The 22,979-nt window shown below is 45.8% G+C and overlaps 1 protein-coding gene and 1 long non-coding RNA gene across 4 annotated transcripts in view; one reads left to right on the top strand and one right to left on the bottom strand.

Moving 5' to 3' along the window:
* The window catches only part of CUX1 (cut like homeobox 1), a 250,222-nt gene extending 248,423 nt beyond the window's left edge, over positions 1–1,799 (bottom strand). The window contains 1 exon segment of the mRNA XM_039562956.1: positions 1,649–1,799. Within this exon segment, the coding sequence (XP_039418890.1) occupies positions 1,649–1,711 (63 nt within the window). The 5' untranslated portion in view covers positions 1,712–1,799.
* On the top strand, positions 1,080–5,040 carry LOC109144977. Of its 3 annotated transcripts, none has more exons than XR_005603405.1 (2): positions 1,080–1,164; positions 3,748–5,040. It is a non-coding gene; the product is annotated as an uncharacterized LOC109144977 (long non-coding RNA). The 3 variants fall into 3 exon arrangements; XR_005603406.1 differs by lacking the exon at positions 1,080–1,164 and adding an exon at positions 1,342–1,459; XR_005603404.1 differs by lacking the exon at positions 1,080–1,164 and adding an exon at positions 1,613–1,732.
* Positions 5,041–22,979: the final 17,939 nt, after the last annotated feature.

The raw sequence follows: 22,979 nt of genomic DNA, 5'->3' as shown, positions 1-22,979 counted from the left end.
ACTATTAAGAACCCTTTCAAGTTAGCAAAGTTCAGCCAAGTCTACCTTAATCCAAAACCTTTAAAAGAAATAATAAAACGCGAAAGGGGGTGGAAGACGACACAGAAACCTGAAACAAAACGCTACTTTACCCCACCTCCTAATGCACCTGAAAGTCGGAAGGGACCAGCCTCCTAGCACAGATCCCACGCAGCGCCGAGGGGAAGGGAGGGCGGCAGGACCCGGGTCCCGCTGCCAGCCCCTCGCCAGCATCCCCTCACCTCCAGCGGGAATGCGGTTCTGCCCAGCATCAGCGCACCATCCCTCCGCCTGCCGCAGCCTCCGGCCGGCTCCAACGCCGCCTCCACGGGGCCAGGGTGGGCAGCCGCCGGCTTTCGAGCCAATTTATTTAAACGGGAGGCAGCGGCGGGTTTGGAGAGGCAGGGCAGCGCCTTCCTGCGCCAATCAACTGGGAGACGCGCGTGTTGCAACCCCATTCACGGCGGGAGCAGCACCGATACAGCGTCTGACAACCCCCCGCCCGCCCCGGCCTTATCTGTACCCCGGCAACTCAATTAAAACGTGGGGCCGCAATTCCCCCAGGGACGCTCCCCCGGGGCAGGGGGAGGGAGGCCGGTCTGCGAGGACTTTCCTTCGCAGGAAACGGCACTTCTGGGCTCTCCCGAGCCAGCACAGTAAAGCATCAATATTCCGCTCATCTGTCAGATCCTGGACAGCAGGAGAGGCTGGAGAGCCCGTGAATTATGTAACGTGCCCTCCCGTCGCCGCGGGGAGATGCGCCGCGATGCCCCCGCCGGCCGGGATGCCCCCGCGCCCCTCCCCGCACTCGGCGCTGCCGCTGCCCTCCCGAGCCCCCCTCTCCGCGCACCGGGGCGCTCGCCCCTTCCCACCCCGCGGGACCCTCCGCCGCTCCCTCGCTCCCTCCCTCCCGGCGGATCCCCCGCGTCCCCTCCCCTCGCGGCCCGGCGCGGTGCCCGCGGCGGTCGCAGGGCGGCGGCCGGAGCCCCGCGCCCGGCGGAGCGGAGCGGAGCGAGGGCCGGCACCCCGCGGCGGCGGCGGGGAGCGCCCGCCCGCCCGGCCGGCACCACAGCGCCCCCAGCCCCCGCCGCTCCGCGCCTGCACCGCCAGCCCGCCCGGCGCCCCCACACAAAGTCCCAGCACTCGGTAAACTTTCCCCGGCTCCCGGCGGAGGAAAAGCGGCGGGGACGCGGCGGCGGGAAGGGGGCAAGCGGCGGGGAGGGAGAGGCAGGAGGCGGGCGGGGGATGAGCGGCGGCCGCCGGGAGTCCCGCCGCGCCCGCCGCCCCGCACGGCCCCGCCGCCGGGGGGGAGCGCGGAGCGGGGAAAGAGCAGCCCGGGACGGAGCGGGCGAAGCGGCGGCGGCCCCGGCAGCGGCGGCTCCGGCGCCATCTTGGGCTGATCGATGAATTGAACAAAGAGGATCAATTTCCGATGGGGCCGGTGATCGATGGCGGGGGGGGCGGAGGGAGCGGAGCGCCGCGGCCGGGCGGAGCGGGGGTTCCCTTTAGGCGGCGCGGGCCGGCAGCGGGAGGAGGAGGGGGAGGCCGGGCCCGAGGGAAGGCGGAGAAGGGAGGGAGGGGGGGGTCCGGCGGCGCGGCCCGGCCGGTGCGGCGAGCGGGGGAGCCTGACCTGCAGCTGCTGTAAATCAAAGCGCTTCCAATATTGAAACATCGATCCCACATTGGCCGCCATCTTGAGACATATTGAGACAGAGTGAGCGGCTGATAGAGAGAGAGGGGCTGGAGTTCAGGAGCCGGGAGGGAGGGGGAGGGAGGGAGGGAGAGAGGGAGGGAGCCGGCGGGAGGGGGGAGGAGGGGCGGGGGGGCAAGGGGGAGGGAGGCGGGCAGGGAGCGCCCAAATCCCGGCCTGGAGCCCGCCCGGAACACGGACTCAGCCCGCGCGCTCGCGGGGGGGGGGGAAGGGGCGCCGCGCCCGCGCGCTCACGGCGACCCCGCACCCCCCGCCCCGCGCCCGCGGGGACCCGCGCCAGGGGGGGACCCGGGACACGCGGGGGCGGCGCCGGCAGCGCGGGGGATGCGGAGAAAAGCGCGCAGAGCGCGGCCGCGCCGTGCGGGGGGATGCGGGGACAGCCGCGCGGGGCGGGGGAACGCGGGGACAGCGGTGCGGTGCGGGGGGATACGGGGCCGGGGGGATGCGGACACGGCCGGGGCGCTGCGGGGGGGGGGGGGGGGGGATACGGGGCCAGCCGGGCAGTGCGGGGCCGGGCAGTGCGGGCATGCCGCGCCGGGAGGATGCGGGGCGGTGCGGGGACGGCCGCGCGGTGCGGGAGGGTGCGGAGCCCCCGCGGGCGCGGTGCGGGTTCACGGCAGCGCATCGCCCGGCAAATGGTGCCCGAAGCGGCGGCGGGGGGGGAGCCCGCTCGGGGAGCCGCGGGGCTAAAATTAGCCAAGTGCAGAGAGTTTAGGTGAAACAACAATGAAAAAGTGCATCGGGGGCAGCGGGTTCCCGGTGTCCGGGGCGGTCCGGGAGCGCTTGGAACGGGATTTCTTTAGCGGGGACAGGCGCTCCCTGCCAGGGCCGGTGTCGCCGGCCGCTGCCCAGGGGGGACGGATCGCACGGAGGTTGGAAAATCAGATCCCAACCCCGCGCAGGATATCCATAGAAACGGAGATTAAAAGGATGAAATAACTTATTTTGTTCTAAACAATAATGTTGCTATAAATACGAACATTTTCCTTGTTCCCTTCCTGAAAAGCACAGAACATTTTAGCAAGCTCATCTCCTAACAAAACAAACCAGTGTACACAAACAGGCTGCAGATACCTTGCCCCCTTCGAAAGCATTCCCTGTTTTTACTGGGAAATGGGCAAGCCTACAGTCTGTACCTGTCCTCTCTGGAATCAGTAAGCTGCACGGTATTTTTCCAAATACAGCTACTTTTGCTGTTTTGCACTTCATCTGTAAAAGGAAAATATCTCTTCCCCCCCAAGTGAGTGATTGTAGATTTTTTCTCAAATTGTATTTGATCACTGAGTGAATTTAGTGCTCGCTCAAGTCCGTGGGCTGACTGCTTGGAAATGGCTCTGCCTGTCTTTGGAGAAGTTACGGCAGAGACGGCGGCAGAGCAATTGCCACAGATTATTTCCCAATCTGCTGCCGGCCTCCTTTGGAAGAGCACCATCATTTCAGCCTCCATTTCCACTTTTTGCTGAGGCGGCTGCTTACAAAGATACTAATTGCGATGGCGGGTTTTATGTTAATGGGTTCCACGTAATGATCAGCCCGACGACTGCAGACCTTCAGATTGTTGGTTGGCTGTACTGGGAAAAAAACTAATGGCATTTGGTTATGAAAATGTCAGATCTCTACACGGTGATCTAAACTGGGGGCCCAATGAAACCGAAATCCAAGAGCCGTCACACGACTGCTGTGGGGCTGGACCCAGGGATGCCCTTGGAGAAGGAAACTCCTTCTCCCCCACATGTGCTGTGGTTTGAGGGAGGGCAGCTCCTTGCTGGGATGATGCTGGAGAAGTTTGGGGTGCCTGGCTGGGGTCCCCCCAGCTCTGGGGAAGGGTGCGGGGTGCTTGGAGCGACAGCCGGGGATGGAGCAGGGATGGAGCTGCATGAGCCTCCAAATTCTGACTAACGCCGTAACCGGTTTGGTAGCTCTAAAATAGGATTTTAATCCTGGGAAGCATCATTTCACATTCCAGTGATCTAATCAAAATCCTTTCCTCTAATCTCTCCATGGTCCCCCCTTTCTAGATGAAAGAGGCTGGAGTTCCTGTCTTCACCCTTTCTCCGCTGCCTCCCTGTTCTACCAGTCTGTTCTGTGTCCAGGCAACTGCAAAAAGACATTTCAAAGGCTCCTGCCGTGCCATGTAGATGTTTTCTCTTGTTAGTTTGGACTGCAGGTGTGTAAGCCTCAAGGATGAAGTATCGTGGTGCTGTTTTAGGTTCGGGGCACACAGTCATGGCACAATAAATCACATAGGAACGCTCCGCTTTGAACGCGCGCGCACAGAAAAGGGAAAAGAAAAAAGCATCTGACCTGAATCATTTTCTGGAAACACATCTGGTTAAAATCCAAAGTTTTAAATTGACTAATATTTTAAAATACATTTGGTAGGTATTAAATTACAGTGTTATATCTGGTAATATTTATGATACTAATGTGTTAAGCGGAGGTTTATATCTGTCAAGAAATATGAGTGATTGTCATATGGGGTAACAAATGTATCCTGATATAAATAACATTTTATGATATTTTTAACATTATTGTAGTCTTTTTTTTTGCAGAAGTTACATTATTGCCAATTTGAAATAAAAGCTCTGTGGCTACATACCAAAGCTTTTAGCTATGTAATTTTGGATAAGTATAAAGCAGTACGGCTGATTTGGGGAATTACTGAGAAACCTTAACTCTGCCGGAAGACAAACACTGAGCACCTATAATTCCTATTGTCTTCCATGCAGGATCAAGTCCCTCGTTTGCCATTTTGTGTGGCAGCAAGCCCAAGGAAATCTTGCTTGACAGCTCTGTTTTCTCAAAGTGCTGCATTTCTTCGGGCTGGATTCTGCAAAGATCCTGCAGGCTACAGAGCTGCTTGGAGCAAGCGATAATGTGCTTTGTGTTCCTGCTGAAATGTACCTGTGTATGATGGGAGAGGGAGCTTGAAAAATTGGGTGCACCCTGGCAAGAAGATGGTTAGAATAAAATTTTCTTTGGTTATTATGTTTTGAAGAATCATTCTCATCTGTTCATTTGAGGAAGGTTTTTCTAAAGTTAGATTTGATCTGTGTAAATGCTAACTTCTTTCAACAGGCTCTAATAGAGTACTGAAAAAGGAAGCACAGTGGATTTGAAGTTTAAATCTAAAATGATGGCAGTAACTAGTAATGCTTGATACATCCAAAATATTTGTAAGTATGTTGTACAAATTTCTTTTTAGGAATTGGGTGAAAATCACATTAAAATTTGTTACTTATTAATGTCATAAAATCTCACTGACACAGCTCTTTAATGAACATATTTGCACTTTGGGCCATCACAGGCAATTGCTCTTGTTATGCTTCATGTCATCATCTGGTATACTGAAGAAAATGGACCTTTATTCCAAAGGTCCCAAACTGTCTGGGAGCAGTTCCTTAGCGTGGCTGCTCCCCTGGGCATCAGTGTGCATTCACGAGGAGATTTTGGATGATGAGTCTAGTTTTGACCACTGGACTTAGGTTTTCCTTTGCCTTAATGAACCTGGCTGATTTTCTTGGCCAGGATGCTGAAAGATGAGGTGCTGCTTCTCCCAGCACCTGTAACTTTTGGGTCTCTTCTCCAAGGATTCTTGTGTTTTTTTCTTCTCATTTTCATGTAAACTGACTCCTGAATTTCTATCAGTTCCCCTAAAAGAGTCCCTCCAGAACTGTACCCCTCTGTACAGAACTGTTCCTCCTCTTCTCTGGACCCCGTCTGCTCCTTGTCCGGCCCCTTCCCTCCTCACTTCATGGCTCTCATCTTTGCATTTTCTTCAGCTGATTGTTGTCCCTGGCTGTCTGGCTCCACGTGCCTGTGCCCGCTGGAAAGGAGCTCCTCATTCCAAAATCCCATCCCTCTCCACTGTGGAAGTGCCCCTCTGTTCACCTTAAACTGGGTTTGAGAGCAAAGCAAGCTGTGCTGTCTGTCCTTTACTGCTCTGTGCACAGCAAGATTCCGTAGGGATGGCAGGGAACAGAGACAGCCAAACAGATAATTTATGTTCCTGGGAGATTTAGTCCAAATTAAGATCAAAACTCATATATGTCTTCCAAATAGCAGATTTTTTTTCCCCCAATTATTGTCAATGACTCTAATTCGGCTTGATTTATATCTCTGGTAGTAGCCAGGGGTTTTGCAGCACATAAATTGCCTGAGGTTTTTGCCAGGGATGTGGACACTGTGACATGCAGAAGCTCAGGAAAGCCCCTGAGCAGAAAATGGTTGGAAACAGGGAGAACAGCAGGGAGAAGTATCCCCAATGCCTGCACACGGTCACCTGGGTGTCCAGCTGTGGTCACTCAGCTGGATGGACCCTTGTTTTCTCAACCAATGTGGCAATTCCCACCTTCTTTGGTAAACTGGGAAAGTTTTAGCAGAAATCATGTAGAAGGCAGCACACATGATCCAAGCACAAAATCCTATGATTTCTGTTGTCGTGTGAGCACTGCACAGCCACAGATGCACTCTGGTAGGTGGAAGAGAAGAAAATAATTCTCACAGAGGGCAGGGAAAACAGCCACAATTCAAAGCAAAGTAAATTTGCGTGGTGTGGTTACTTGCTGTATAACTCTGAAGGTGTTTATGAGGATCCAGCACAACCCACAACAGATCTTCCTTGAGGATTTGTGGATTAACCCACACCAACACAAACATGGGATGACACTGCAGTGGTGTCTCTGCCATGTGCAGCAGGAGTTACTGAAGACCCCAAAAGAGCTCCCACAACAACTTTTCTGTCAAATAGCTGCTCTTCTCACTGAACGTTCCATCCAGATGCATGGTCTTGTTCTGGCCAACATCTGGAACAGCAGAAGGAATTAGAGGAGGAAAGGACTGATTGGGTTATGCACTCCCTGGAGCTGGAGTGAGTAAGTTTGATACTGAATTTCTCTCAGGGTGTGGTTGACACCAGTTTTAATTTGTCAGAACAGTGCTTGGCTTCTCATCCTATATCCCATGCACAGGATGGTATCATAGACAGGATTTTGTTGGACGGGAGGCACATCGAGTCCTTCTCTGGCCTCACGCTCCATCCAGCACTCTTCTCTCTAACTTAGGCTGGTCTTGATTTGGGAATTTATCTTTTCTGTCCTTTAAAGGGATCAGAAGACAGGTTAGTAGGTTATGTTCCCAGGAAAAATCCCCACCTTTTTTCTCACTTGAAAACTTTCACGTTTTTTACCTTCTATTGGTTTTTCTTAGAGGTTTGGGGTTTGGGTTTTGCACATCCTTTTTTTCTGGTGGTATTTACCTCCTGCTATTCCTATAATGAACCCTCACCCACTTCATGCAGCCACTTCCTCACTTCAGCTTCTTGCTCTTCCCACCTCCCTCCCTGCTCAGGCCCATTTTGGCTTTGCTTTCCCCTCCACTAACTCTGTCCCACCCAGGTATTTCTTCCAGTTTCCACTGAATCTTCAGGTCCAATGTTGTACATATTACTTTAGAATAAGGAGCTGAAGCCTGCATTATTAGTTTAAATGCCTTTTTGTGTTCTGAACCTCACCTGGGCTTACTCTATTTGTCTGTGCTGCTCTCCCAGTGGCAGGAGAGCTGGTTTAGTGACTGTGGCTGGGAACAGGCTGCTGGCACAGGGCTTTTTGTGACATGAAACAACTCCCTGGATCCTCCCTCAGTTTCTCCATTCTGTACAGCACCAGTGGTCACTGGGAGATCAAAATCTCATGGTGGCTGTCGGGCACTGCACCTCAAGGGTTGCAGGACAGGGAAACAGCAGGGAGGAGAAGGAGGAAATGAAGCAGCTCAGAGCTGCTCCCTCACCTCCAGTTCCCCTTCCCTTCCACAGAAGTGGTGAGTGCAGAGCTGAGCTGCCTTGGCAAAGGAAAGAGAAGAAAGGTTTTTCTTTCACTTTCAATCACAAACATTTCACGTGGGACGGAAGAAGGGGACATCCCTCTGCTCCTTTCCTCCAGCTGGGCTTTCTGGTCCCGTTGTCCTCTCCTTGGTGATCGCACCCCTCAGTGGGACCCCCACAGGCACCTGTATTGTGATCTGTGGTGTTTGGGGTGTCTGAGGTGGTTTGTCCTCCAATAATGAGGGTGAGGTTTCATTTTGGGAAGCACATCTTTTCTTAGAAACACGAAGACTGTGACTGAGCACAACTGTGATTTTCTGCAAACACAACTGTGTTTGGGGTGGTTGCATGCGAATCTAATTCTAGATTAATGCAGAGAGGGAGAAAATAGACGCCCTTAGAGGAAGCCCTGAGTTCACTGCAGCTGCCATACACTGGCAAAACTGATGCTGTGTCCCACAGGAAACATTTTGGTGTGGAGAACCTCCTGTTTGAAGAGAGCATACCTGTGCCTGTTGTGACACACGAGTGAGCCAAAGTGCTTGGGGTAGCACATCAATCCAGTCTTTCTTTAGTAACATCTATGAAATAAATTGAGTTTTTTCCCCCCGGTGTTGCATCATTTCCTATTTGGTGTCCAGATGGTGACAGATTACCAAACGAGGGGGGGAAAAAATCGATGTAATATTTTGTATCTAAACATTACCTTCTTCTTTGGAATAAAGAGATCCAATTTATTCTGGCCATGATTCTCTACATTTATGTGCTGGCCCTTGTCTGCATCTGCTTGGCATTATCCTGGATTGAGGCTGTAACCTGCTATGAATCCAAAGAAATTATATGGAATTGATGGGATCACTATGAATTTCCAGGGGTGTAGGCTAGTGCAGACCACATCCAATTAATCTTGTTGTGTTCTTTCTGTAAATAACAAGCTGGATTCGGCCCAACAAGAGTAAAACAAATTGAAAGCATCCATAAAGAGAAGTAAATGGCTTTAAGATGTAAGAATAACGTGTTGGTGGGTTGTCTCCAAGAATCCGGTTTTTAAAAGTACCAAAGCACACACAAAACTTTAGTTTAACATGTTCTTAAGTGGCTGCTGTGTGGGGCTGGCTGCTGAAGCAGGGCTGTGGGCATAAGACCTGCTTTCATGAAGGGATTATATGAAAAATTTAAAACTGCAAGAAGGAGAAAAATGTTCAAGGGCAGCCAACCTGGAGAAAACAAATATCATTTAGTTGTGTGAAGTATTTATAAATGTGGTTTATGAACATGTATGAAGGAGTAATTTTTTGCTTTTCAGACTGCAACTGTCACACAGAAAAGAAACAATTGCTTATTTGTCCTTTTCAAGGATTTTTGGAGAATATTTTGCAGTTTGGCTATTTATTTTGACCTGCTTTTTCCTTTTTAGTAGCTTATTATTCTGTTGATTATTTCAGATTAGCTTTTTGTGTGTGCTCTTCTTCATTTGTAATTGATAGGAAAGCACTTACCTGGTTTATCTGAAGGTGGGAATTGGTTTTAAATTTTGTTCAAAGTTTCAGACTTTCACATGCACGGGCTACCAAATTTGATCTATCAGTCTCACTCCTTGGTTCTCTTGCATCATCAGAATAAATGTGAAATGACACAGAATGCCTGGAATTGCAATAATGCAGTGTAACAGAACTGACTATCAAGCTTCATATATAGGTTAGATTAATGCATAAATCTAATTTGATATTTTACATTACTGGGCTAATATTTTACAGATGTAATGCCAAGCTGTTGAGTAAATGAAAATCATGGAGAGTCCAATTCTGAAAGGATTACTCAGGCAAAAATCCCTGCAGTCAGAGGGAGTATTGCCTGAACGAAGTCTGCAAAATTAGAACTAGAGCCATATTCCCCAAACAGACAAGCAGATTTATCTGTGAGATCTGCCCAGGAGTTGAATTCTTGTAACAATGAAAGACATATAGGGAAAACGAGCAAGTAGGTAACCTGAAATATAAGGAGAGACTGATAAGATCACAACAACCCTGAGCAAGCACTTGTGCGGTTGGTGATGTCAACAGGAGCCCAAGCTGTTTTAATAAACTTGTTCATAGTTGTCCTATAGTGTGTTTTATATACTGAAGTACATAGATCACGTAAGAGTTTAACAAGAAGAGGATTCATATTAAATTTGCACATAAAATACCTCCATGAAATATGTGAAATGCTTTTCTTTTTTATATGATTCCAATAAAACATTGATCATAAAACTCTGCCCTCCTGCTTCTTCATATCCAGTTTCAGCTGTTGCTTTGTGTTTAGAGTTGGATCTCATGACACTTGGCAGATATAATTGTGGGGCACTTTTAATTGGTGAAGAAAGACCCTGGCTCTGTTTGCTCGCTCGGGGGGTATAAATCAGGAGGAACCCCACCAGAGCTGGTGAAATGTTGCATCTCTGCAAGAGGCTGTTGGGCCAAGTGATATAAATGCTTGCAGCTCCTGTGGAACGTGGAGTCGTGTGGCTGTTTACAGCTGCTCAGGATCTGCCCCACTGGCTCGGATGGAGCAAAGCCAGGGATGATTCCTGCCCTTTACCGAGAGTTTTGCTCAGTGTTTTGTGCTGTAAATGCTCCTGCCTCTTGCTGCCAAGCTCAGCTCCCTCCTTCACAGTTTCATATTCTGAGTGTGAACTGATACTGGTGGAAATCCAAGGGTAAAAAAGTGGTGAGTGTAAAGCACAAATCTGTAGCCTGGATCTGAGAGGAACAGCTTGACCACAGAGGAAGTTATTTGCACAAAAAGTATTCAAACAGATACGCACGGTTTACATGTGTTTAGTAAATCTTGTCTGAAAACTAGAACCAGCTGTATGGTGTGTGGAGGCCCCAATCCCAGCCCCTCCTGAGCAGTGTTTCATACATGTGGATGATGCATTTCCAGTCACTTTTTCCATCTTTTAATTTGGGGGCTGTTAAGGACTGAAACATGAGGGGAGTGATTCCCATTTCGGTCTGTGGTGCTTGTCAGCGTCCTCAGGTACCTGTTCACAGCCCCTGCTCAGGGAAACATTCCCACCACAACCCCTTCCCTCGTTGCCTCCTTCCCTCCACCTGCAGCCCAGCAGCAGAGGTAGGGCACAAACCCCCCGTGGTAGCTCAGGGGCACGAAAGGAGCTTTTCATGCCAGGCTCACCGTTATCCTACAGCATTATCCTACATGACGGCAGCGAAATCGATTGAGCCACTCGGGTTCACTCCTAAATGAGAGGCAAACCAGGCCTGAAAGCTAAATTTGCATGCCAGATTAAGAAAGTTGTAGATGCAAGCAAGATCTTTTTCCTTTTTTTCCCCCTTCTTTGTGTGTGTGTGTGTGTGTCTAACTATGCAACAAATTTTGTAGCTGAAATTTACATACTTCTTGATTCATGAAATTATGAGCAGCTGCTATTTTGCTACATTCTTAAATTGAAAAGGCAGCGAAGAAAAGAACAGACACATTAGGCAAACTCCATCTGCCCCTCATGTCTATCACTTCCCTTCACTCTCTCCTTTGCCAAACAGGATACAATGGCATAATCAGATGTCTTGGTTTGCCTGGGAGAGTCCCCAAATTCATATAGCTGTCGTCTAAGACGGGATTTTTGTTTTTCAGACAACTTCTTGACATGGTCTCTTGTTCCCCCCCTGAAACGTGGATACATATTTACAGAGGAAACAGCACAACACAAAAGAGCTACAGGGAGAGAATAACCTTCAGCCTTACAGGCTTTTGGAGGCTCCTGGAAGTCTTCAGACATCATCTTAGGGACCTTAGGGTCACTGAGAATTAAGAAGCTTTCCTATTTTTAATTTAATTTTTTTTTTTTTTGCTCCCATCTTATTATTCAAACTACAGCATGGAAAGATTTTGGGGTGGGAGGGTAAAATACAGGATTCATAAATAGAACAAATGGGGTTCGCTGCTACCTTTTGCCATGAATCTCCAAACAAATCCCATCTACAGGTAGCTCCACGCTTGGAGAAAGGGGTTCTCTTTGGAGATGAGAGCTTCTATTCTAAAAGTCTGGCCCTTACTTCACACTAAATACCACTTTACAGGTCATAACACTACATTTCATCGTGATGTAAATGTTTTAATTTTCCAGTTTTGAATTAAAAGATGGAAGCTCAGAATTTTAGACCTATTTAACACCTGGTTAAACACTTAACAAACTAGTAACAGCTGAGTGCATCCCTGTTAAGTGGAGTTTCTTCCTTTTTGTTGCCCCACTTAAGAAACAGTCATTGTCATTCAGTCTCATTAACATAAATAGGTTCCCTAGGAGATGTCCCATTAAAGTGGCCATCCCTATTAAGCATGTCCCAATTAAGTAGTGTTTATTGTATGGCAGGTTCCAGACCTCAAAGCAGAATAATTTTCAGTTCCTAGAGGGAAAAAAAATAAGTCAAAGAAATTACATATTTAAAAAAGGACTAAATTGATACAAACTGATAAGAGCCCAAAAATGAAAAATGAGGGCTGACACTTCAGCCTTTTGTTTACCCTGTAATGCTGCTTTTCTGGTTTTGAGTTAAGAATGTAGCCTACACCCTAACTATGAATTTCTTGGCTTTGATTTGATTGTGTCATAACTTAATGTTTTATGACTTACAATCACATTAGTCATAGGAGTCACTCAAGTTTAGAGATGATGGAAAAGACATAGGGGATAGACAAATCCACACTGGGGAATAGTCTTGTGATTGAAGCAGTGGTCTGGGACCCAGCAGAGCCAAGCTCACTGTCCAGGCCTGTGCCAAATGGTTCTGCCTCACTGAGAGCAGAACTCCAAGACTCCATTCAGAACATTATTTACATACCTGAACAGACATTTAAATATTATTTTGTGTGCTCCTGTGCATACATAATCTATTTTGCTCTTAATCAAGGTGGATTTAAGTCGGGGGCTTATTCAAGGTGTTAAGAGACAAGCTCTGGAAAATCTTCCTGCGTTGGCTGACGATGATACAACTCAGTGTCTGCTGCCAAAGGCTACCCCTTATCCCCCAAATTATATTAGTGTCAGCCACTTCAGCATAAATTCCAGGTCTTTAGCACAAACCTGCCTTCAAAGAGCTGAAATTACTTGCCTTGATTTTGTCTCAAAGCTGGGGAGAAGCAGGCAGGTATCTCCTGTCTGTGCCGTGTCTGTGGGAGGTGACCTCCAGTGCAGAGACTAAGGAGAGGAGGAGAAGGAGGAGGAGGAGGAGGAGGAGGAGGAGGAGGAGGAGGAGAGGATTAATGCCATCTTCAACAACTGAAGGGAGTGCACCACATTTACATTTTCAGCCAGGGCATTTGCCCCTGCAGGAACAAGACATCCCTTGTGTAGCTTTACCCCAAATTAGACAACCTGTCCTTCCTCTGAAGAAGTTTGTACCTGGGTGGAGTTCAATAAATAAATGAAAAAATATTCATGTTCCAGGGCCACAAACTGAAATCTCTTCATGATAGGACCTCCAGAATTTTCCCCAGTAAAGGTAAAAATGGAAATTCAACAGATCCAAAGCTTGTCAGAAAATGGAATTTTGATGTGTACAGAGAGATGACTTCTCTGCATCACTTTTTTTGGTGTTTCAGACAAACAGACAGTTTGAGTCATGCCAGCTGATTTTCTTTGTTTAACAGAATCGGAGAATCATTTAAGTTGGAAAAGAACCTTGAATCCAGGTTTAAACCCAGCAGTGCCCACCATTAAACCAGGTCCCTAAGCTCCATGCCTGGAAGCTTTCACGCTTCCCTGAAAAGCAATGTACACCTGTTAAATACCTTTCCTTGGTCACAATAATCACTTTTTTTTTTTTTAAGGAATTATCCCTGGAGTACAGTTTCATATCAAAAGATGTGATTTGCACAATGCTACACAAGTGGTTCACACATTTAATACACAGCCCACAGTCTGAAGAACCATAAGATTCCTTGCATTAAATAAGAGGCACAGTACTTCAAAATGAGGGTTTGTGAGTAGGTGGTAAACTTTTTTCTGGGTCACTGGGTAGCAACTGGGTGCTTTGAAAGCATCTTGCAGGAGCCAGGTAAGCCATGGTTGAGAGATGCAGGTGTCCTACTGTGGTCAAATCAGAAAGACTGACTTCTATCCTTAAGGCAGTAAAGCAATTACACCTGGTATCCTCATATCTTACTTCCAGTAAATAGGTGTAGAACAATGTGGCTTTGTAGAGCCCAGCAATAATATCAGCAGTTGGCAGCAAGAGCCTCTGAGAGTCTTTGTAGAGTTTGCTGAAACCCTACATCACTCTGAGCAGGAGAAATGGTTCACAGCTGCACTTCTGCATCTCAGAAGCAAAATACCTGGCTTGGTGTAAAACTCCGAAGTCTGTATGACTGGGGTGAGGATCAGCCTGGGAAGTTCACTCTTGTTCCTGTGTCTTGTTTGAGGACAGGGGCTGTGCTCACAACTGTACCTGTCTGCAGAGAGTGCAAAACCAAACCCCAGCTCCAAAGAGCTGCTGCCCTGAAGAGAACTTCAAACCCAGATCTGAGCTGGATGTTTTGGCTCTCCAATTAACCTGTTCTTTGTTAAACAGCAGTTCTGTAACAGCCCTTGATTAGGCTTCAAGTAGAAGCTGTGTCAGCATTTCTGGTGTCTTTCTAAACCGTTTGTCTCGGGTTTAGAATTGTCCAGGACTTCCAAAGCAGGAGACCCCAGCAGCAGAGGAAGGCTCTGAAGGGCCCTGATGCAGAAAGGAGAGCCCAGCCATGTACCTGTGCAGACACTCAGTGTATTCTTTCAGCTCTGACACAAATCAACTGCAGGGCACTTTGACACATCCCAACCTTTCAGAGTGTATTTTTTGAGCTCAGCTCATTATCTGAGCCTCCATTCAGATGCTCTCAGCACAGATGCCTTCCTCATCAGCTCTGCACTAAAACATACAGTAAGTGAAATTCTGCCATATGTTAATACATATGTTTCAGTTTCAATAAGCATTTGATGCAGGGCTGTTTTTATTTTTTTTTTTCCCAGGCAACAGAAATTACAGAGTTTATACTATTACCTTCCCTCTCTATTTAAATGTACTAGTGAGCTTAAATAAACTAATAAAAATAAGGTTAGCTACGTGCAGCATAACCTGTCACAATGGTGGAAACATGTATCGATTCTTAATGGTTCAGCATTTATCTGCTTGGTCCAAACCAGCTGGGGATGGCAGAGTCAAACTGTCTGAGACTCTCTGTGATGTTGTAAAATGATGGAGAGGCAAATAGCCTGGAGAAAAGGTGTAACCGGGATTTTCACTTCATCCCCACCTCAAATTTTCCCATCTGGCATATCACAACATAATGATGTGAGTGATGTCATCAAACTGGGAGAGAGGATCTGAATGGGGCAGTTTTCTCCTTTACTGAACTTTGTAAGCTGGCCACAAATTGTAATTAGCAAGTGTCTACAGTTTATTCCTGGCAGAGGCTCAGTCCGTTTTCCACGGGCTGGAATCAGTCTGTTTAGCCACGATGATTCTTTTTGTTTGTTTGTTTGCAAATAAACTCTTGGAAAGATCCTGAGCACATTATGAGATTTACAGATCAGTTGTTCTGCACAAGTACCATGCTTTTACAGCAGTGCAATACCTCTGAGTAATGCTTTTGATTTAACTAGAGCTACCCTAGATGTGCACCATTGTAGGAGCCAGATTAGGCCCCATAACTCTTGCACACAGACTTGAAAGCATCCAAGCAGTTATGAATGAGAGCAGCATTTGCAAGATAGAACAAAGAAAAAACAGCCAAAAAAAAAATCCAACTTATATCAGCTTTGCCTGCTGGATTCGTTGCTTTACAGCTAGAGAAATATCCAGATAGACCCTCAGCTAGCAGAAGCTGGCACAGCTTTGTTAAAAATCAGTGGAGCTTTGCTGATTTATATCAGCTGAGAATCACTATCTGCCCCGATGACAAAATGAGGCATTGAAACAGAGTGGGAAGGCAATAGGGTTTATCTATGGTTACAGCATTAAAGCAGCATCATAAGATAAACTAATTTTGTCTAAAGCTTTCAAAAAAAAAAAAAAAAAAAGAAAAAGAAAAAAAAGAAAAAAAGAAGGTGTCTGTGGGGATACAGCACTGACTTGGCTTTCTCAGTGTTGGCTTCTGATCACTGTGCCAAGACTGGCATCTTCCCTTCCCTCAACAAATCAGCATTGCTGCTGCAAACTCTTCATTGACTGCCAACGCTGTGCTACCAATAATTTACCGTGATTGAGAAACGTCTCTGCTTTTGCTCTGCACAAGAGCATTTGCTCCTGCATGCCTGGATCTGTTCAGTTACTTACTTTATGAACTTTATTAAAAAGAATCAAAGGATTCTTTTGGGTTCGTTTTTCATAAAATGTCTCAAGCATTTGATAAATAAATAATCTTCTACCTAAAATGGGCATGAATTCCCTAAAGACTCAGCGTTACAAGCAGGTATGTGCCAAGCCAAGCTCTCCTCCAGGGGGATGTATATATCTATATACCTGTAATTATAGGCTGATAATTATATAATTCCCTCTATGTATATCATCATTTGTGAATAACTCGGTAAGCTGGCAACACAGAAGGGTGGGACTGTATCATAAGCTAATAAAAAAAAGCAATTATATTTTCTTTCTGATCCAGTTCTCACCTTCCCAGTGAGATTGGGGCATTGTGCAATAAGTGAGAAATGAGGAACCTCGGAACACTTGGAAGCAAGATAAGCATCCAAATGCCTGACTCTGTCATTCAGAGCTCAGCCGAACTGTTTCACTCAGGAAATTATGGGCTGCCATGGGAACAAAGGTCCCTTCCCAGATTACCAAAAGGAGTCTGAAGTGGGTCAGAAATGTTATAAGAATAGGCTTTCAAATGGCATTTATATTATTTCCCAGGTTAATACGTGTTTGAATCTAAGCACTAAGGCTAATGTGAGCAATGTCATTTCAGCTTTCTGCAACCTCTCCTCGCTGCACATGCAGTTCACCCCCAAAATGAATCCTGGGAGAAGCTCTCTCCACAGTTCAGCCTGCATCTCTCACCTCTTGTTTTATAATAACTTTGCAAACAGCTCAAATAGGGACCATTTGTAATCTGTGTTGATGCACAATCCTGCAAAAAGTGCTTTTAGAGCTGACATATCAGAAATCGCAAAATTTTACATAAGCCTTAAAAATTCAATAAATTATGAACAAGTGCTTTTGTTTTCTAATTTACAGTGTTTGTGCAAGTCTCTGATTCCTTTCCAAGACACACAGCAGTGTGTCCTCAGTTGAACCCCAATGTATACCCACTACCTTACCCTCCAAATCCTTGGTTCGGCTCATACTCTGAAAAGCCTGGAAACAGAGCCCAGTGTCGGGGTAGGATTGAGCCTCCAGTACGTAAACCAGAAATGGAACAAATCTGGGCATGCAGGAGATAATTTAGTTGTGCAGAATGAAAGCACCAAAGTTTCTCAGTTCTGGTAAATTATTGGTAGCACAGCACTGGCAGTCAATGAAGTACTTGCCGAAATTGTGTCGATTTGTCAAAGGAGGAAGAGAAGCCAATCCTGGCAAAAGAATTCCATGCCATGGAAAAGAGAGAAAGGCAGCATTGTACTTACACAAACAGTCTGTCCTTAGAGCTCTAAATGAAAGATAATTTTTTTTGGAGGTTCAAATGCTGGGAGCACAGATCACCAGATTCTCTGTACCATTTATTACAGCTGTCTGTCCCTGTGTCCCAGGCAGAACTGCTTTATATGTGAAATGAGTATGACTGGAGTGGGACAAATGTAGATCCAAGCTCTCTGTTTGGAGCTGTGCTGGTTATCTCATTCCTAAGGTCCTACTCAGCAGAAACCAAATCAGTATCATCAGATAGTTTATTTGCACTGGAGTCTCTGTGGCTGTTGCACTCCTGAGAAGGCTGTGGGATGCCTTTCCTATTGTGTCACTATTACTGCTTTGCCCTGCAACCAGAAAAACCATAAATGAAACGTGGCTCAATCCTAAAGGTTCTGCATCTACTTGAGTGAAGTGGGGAAGCAGATCCTGACTGTAAACATTCAAGGATCAGGGAGGCTCCTCATCAACTCATAGCCGAGCATGTGCTTGTTACTTTGTTCAGTCAGAAAAGCTGGTGATGGGAGGTTTGAAGGAAGCTCAAGACAAAGTTTCTTGTTTGGGTGATCTGTCCTCTATTCAAGAAGGTGACAGAATGGAGAACGCAAACAGAGAAGCAACAAAGGTGCCCGAGTTTTGGAAGTGATAAGGCCCCCTCCCTCATGCAGTTATAGTCCATAACAAGCTGACAAGGATGACCCCTGCAGCTGTACCTGCAAACAGGTTTGTGTATTTCACTCACTCACCTTGGAAAGGTTTCTCTTGCCAGCGACCTGCCCATGTTCAGTTCACACCTGTGTTTGTGGGCTCATGCAGCCGTGTGTGCACAAGGGAACACTGCAGCCCCTCCTGAGAGTTGCAAAAGTGAAATGAGTAAGTTATCCCTGCCTTTGACAAAAGTGATTGCCATGCTTTTCTACACCTCACAGATAATTAATATATCAAAGGACTGTGAAAGCCTCTACTTGGAAAATAAACAGTTCTCACTGAGGAATATGTCCACAACCCCACAGGAAAAAAATCTTGTTTGGATAATACTGAAGTCTGAAGAACTGAAAGTTGGCTGTTGCATGCAATAGAGTAATTCAGTGACTGAGAGAAGTCTGTGTGATAACATCTACTGAGAGTGGTGTACTGTCAATTCAGAGCACACCCTGGGATAGGTACTGAAGTGGGATTTATTTGAGAGAGGGTTTTTTTACTCTTTGGCATAAAATAACTTAAAACCTTTCAAATGAGTATGGTAGGCATATACTTGTTACCCTCCCAGAAGTCAATATGATACTCACTGAACAGGAGTTAAATGCTGTGCAGGAGCAGGGCTCACGTGTTCTTGCTTCTATAAAACTCTCGTTTATGCTCCCTCCCATGTACAGGGTAGTAGAAAATGCCACAGCAGCACTTCCCTAGTGTTCTATGGTCAAGGACACCAAATGTCTTCACAAGCAGGAATGAATATTGGCGAAAAAAAGAAGTCTGTAAAAAGGTTAGGAATTAATATGGCAGTATAACATATGGGGGAAAAAATCAGACTCAGTTGATTAAGAAAGTTTGTCAAGATTGTCCCAAGTAGATTTTATTTCTTTGTTCAAAGTTGATTAGATTAGTAGTAATCATTAGATTTTAAGAGATATTAAACAACCTAGAGCTCCTGTTGAGTTGATATCAGTAATAATTCCTAGAAAAATATATATAGTCACCATAAATGTGGTATTTTAATGTGCTATTCTACTCTTGAAAAAGGGATAATACACATCCTAAACTACCAATGTTTTGGAGGCTGTCAGTATCTTTACTAAGCAGACTAAAATTTGGCTGCAAAAATTGACTATTGTAGAGCCAGTGCAGCTCTGGAGAAGTGAGAGGGCATTTGCACATCTCCTGTCTCACGAGCAAAATTATGAGTGTTCTCCTCAGATACATCTGTTGCTTTTTAGTTTTCAGCTGTCCAAGTTCAGTTAATCAAGTCTGGCATCATTCACCCCTTTACTAAATCATGTATTCAATGAAACTGTTCGAGGCCAAATGGGCTTTGTTTGCATGGCACTAACAATTCAGCACTTTTAGCAGAAATAAAAGAGTGAGGAGTGAATACTTGGGAGAAATAATCGTGTTTTGTGCAAAGCTCTTTCTGCAATTCCCTCCTATGGTGGCAGGAGAGAACGATACAAATCTATCTGTTCCCAAGGTGAATTGCTTGAGAATCTCATCTTAGTAGGGTGGGGGCATTGCTGGATGGGGAAGGTGAGAAGTTTCTTGCATTTCTGAGGGCTAGTCTGGGCTAATTCCTTTGTGCTCGTCGGGAGGTATCAATTCCTGAAAAGGGAGTTTCCTTTCTCTTTCCTGTGACTCGTCAGGACGGTGCCTACACGCTTAACATATCTTCATACGGGCTGACTTCCCCGCCCGCTTGGTGCCTACTGGCCCCACTCCCTTATCTAATCAAGGTTCAATCAAAGTTAATTAGGGATCTAGTTTTCTGTTCCTGCATTAGGCGTAAAGCAAAAGAAGCTCCTGGGCATATCTGATCAAGGAGCTGATCTGTGTTATAACTATGTAATAACTGGCACAACTGTGTAATTACAATACAGCCCTATCTCAGGTTACATCATTATCATTATGCTTAACACTAAAACAAAGTGTGGTTATCACGATTGGTGTCAACACATTTGTGATGTGCCACCCAGGAAGAGGAGGATATACACATGTCACCCAAGCCCTACTTCAACCTGGAAAAAAGTTTATTCCTGCAGATAGGGCATAAGGAGAAAAAGAAATACACAGAGCACTGATCATTGGGGGTTAGCTTTAACCTTCCTTTAGCCTTCCTCTTCCCTTCCTCAGCCAGACTTCTACTTGTCAATGAGGGCTTGACTCTGGAGTCACTGATAATAAAATATAATCTACCTCCGGGTGTCTGTTGTCTATTTCCACAGGAGAGAGAACTGCAAAGTTCCAAGAGTGGTGTTCACTCACAGGCTTTGCATTAAGAACATATTTTTAGGTCTATTTTTTTGCTTAAATGATAGTTTAATGAACTAATATTTATCTATAAAAAGAAGATGCTGTGGAACTTGTAAGAAGTGCAATTCACTTGAAGGAAAGCCAGTATTGAAAATACAATTTCTGCATCTTCTGCTTCTTGCTGAGTTGAGTTATAAAATATTAGAAAAGCCATATTGCACGGCTTTTAGCCACTAATATATATGTACAGTCTTAAATATCAACAGCTTCAGCCATTTTTTGTTAATGGTAGGTCTGGATGTGACTTCTTAGCTAAAGACATCTTCCTCAGCTTACCTCATATCACGGCATCTGGTATTTCTAATTGGAATCATTTTCATAATTAACATGAGCAATATACATTACCATCTAAATATGAAGGCTGACTGCAATACCAAGTTGTCTACAGCTTTTTAAGTATCCAGGATCCTGTCCAAAGCCCCTTAGACTCGAGGGAAAGACTCCTGCTGATGTGTCTTATCTAAATTAGGTGCAATGTATCAAAAAACCCGCCTAGACTCCATATAGGAAAACAGAAGTCTATTCAATATTAATAAGTTTCAGTGCAACTCTGTCAAATCCCTCCAGAAGTGGTGTCCCACTCTGTCACTAAATCAGGCCTAATTCCGTCAGGACTTAGATACTTGTACAACTTGAAATGCCAGAGTAGCTCTGTGGATCTTTAGGGAAGTTTGAGGCATTCAGTAGGTTGTTTCTCACCAGTTTACTACTTATGAGTGCTTAATTGTTAAAAAGTTTGCTGTTTCATCAGTAGTAATAGAAAATTACCTAATTCATACAGAAACACATGCTCAATACTAATTTTTATAGTGGTATGATCTTGTTTTGAATTAATTTCAGAAAAAAATTGCACCTATGGAACAGTCATAAATTCCTAAGATATCCACAGCCACAGTCTTCAGCTACTCATTTAGCAGCAGACACTTATGTTCAAAGTGTAATGTTTTATATTCATCACAATCAGCAGTTCTCAATAAGATAAAAATACTTCAATCTGGAGAGTTTCTCCAAAAGGGACAAGAAATCCTACTTTCAAATTAAAAGGAAAAGAAGGGATTAGAGTCCCCTAACAGGGTTTGTTTGAACGGAATTTTTACATAAAAAGGTGCAAATGCTTTTAAAGAGAACTATCCCAGATTGCATTTTCTTGCTCTCTCCCATATAATTGTAAACAGCTTTGATTTCAAAGGGAAAATCAGACAATTATTTTATAATGAGAGGTGTGGTCTAGTGATTCGAGCATCAGACTGGCAGCCAAAAACCACTGGAGTTTTAATCCTGGCTCTGACACTGACACCATCTACTGCCTTGGGCTAATCACCATGGGTTTGACTGAGATCTGCTCCTTGTGGGTGCAAGAGGCAGGGACAGCTGCAGAATTCCTGATTCCAAGCTCCAGAGGTGAGCAAGAGCCTTCCTTGTGCTGCACCCAGCTCCTGCCCAGCATGTCCCTGAACTGAAGGGCACCATCCCTGACCAGAGGAAGACATTAAACCCACACAATGTTCACCTCAGGCAAGCTGAGGTTCAGGAAAGCCATAGCTGCTAAGTGCTGTCAATAAAAGCTTTAAAAGCTCTTTGCATAAGCATATTTGAGTAGGTCTGTGCTTTGAAGAAAGCCTGCTGCTTAGGTCGAGGCGTGAGTAAAGCCAGTCTTGCCTTTAGAACACTCCCGACACCTGGGGAGATTTTTATTTCCTTTAAGCACCTTGTAGTTAAATTTTTAGTCATTGTTTTCTTTCTTCCTGTGTGTGCCCATCCCCCAGTGACCCCCAGTTTTTCCCTGTCCTTTGCTTCTCACTACAATGCCTCCTGTCTCATTGAGTTGTCTGATTTCTTATCCTTGATTAATACAAACACAGACAAAACCCTCATCCTTGGGGATTTTAATTGGAAGGTTGATTGCCTTTTCTTCTTTGCTTGTACATTTTCCATTGCTTCAGCTTCCTTGAGGTCCACAGACGGAGTTTCAATCTCCCCCTCACATTCACCCTCATGTTCTTGATCTTTGCTTGCTTGGGGCTTGACTCCTTCTAATATAAATGTTAGGCATCTTGCCATTTCAGATGACAGATCAGCTCTTTGATGTGTCTAATTATGATGGAGAGGGGGCAGAGAAAGCAGGACCTCCTGAAGCCAGGATAAATTTGCTGTCTGTATAAACTCTGAGCAGCAATGTGTCCCTCTGCTTCCCCTTTGGTACGTGACAGCATGGGCTCAAATCCTGCTCAACACGAAGGAGTTCCATGAACACCCTGCACAAGGGAAGATTTTACTTTTGAACCTGTTTAATTTGAAAGAGGAAATCTGGCAGCAGCCAGGATGCCAGAATGATAGGGAGGGGTAGCAGAATGGGGAGTTCTACCTCAACTTTGCATGGCAAAAGCAGAGGTGGCTGACTGAAAGCAATCTAGTGAGAGAACCTTGTTCCTCCACCTCACCTCGCTCTGCCTTTGTTGCCTGCACAGAGCAGTAGCAAACTGACACTCAGTATTTATGCTGGTGCTTTGTAAAAGTCATCAAATTCAACCTCACAACACATTTGTACACTGAATTGTCAGTTTGGTTTTAGGGATGCTGTTCAGAGAGAAGAGCTGTGCTGCTCTGAGGGCCAGAAGCTTCTGAGCACAGCAGGTTTCAGTCACTTCTCTTGCTCTTAAGTAATTTAGACACTTTCAGAGCATCCCATAGCAAGTTCTTTCACTTTGCTTAAGAACAAAATTTGTGGTGAAGCAGGAACTGGACTCACTCTGGAGTTTGTGACAACCAGAGCTGACTTCAGCTCTCACCTGAT

This window comes from Corvus cornix, chromosome 19 (assembly GCF_000738735.6).
Source record: "Corvus cornix cornix isolate S_Up_H32 chromosome 19, ASM73873v5, whole genome shotgun sequence".
Classification (NCBI taxonomy): Eukaryota; Metazoa; Chordata; class Aves; order Passeriformes; family Corvidae; genus Corvus; species Corvus cornix.
This window is presented reverse-complemented; position numbering and strand designations above follow the sequence as displayed.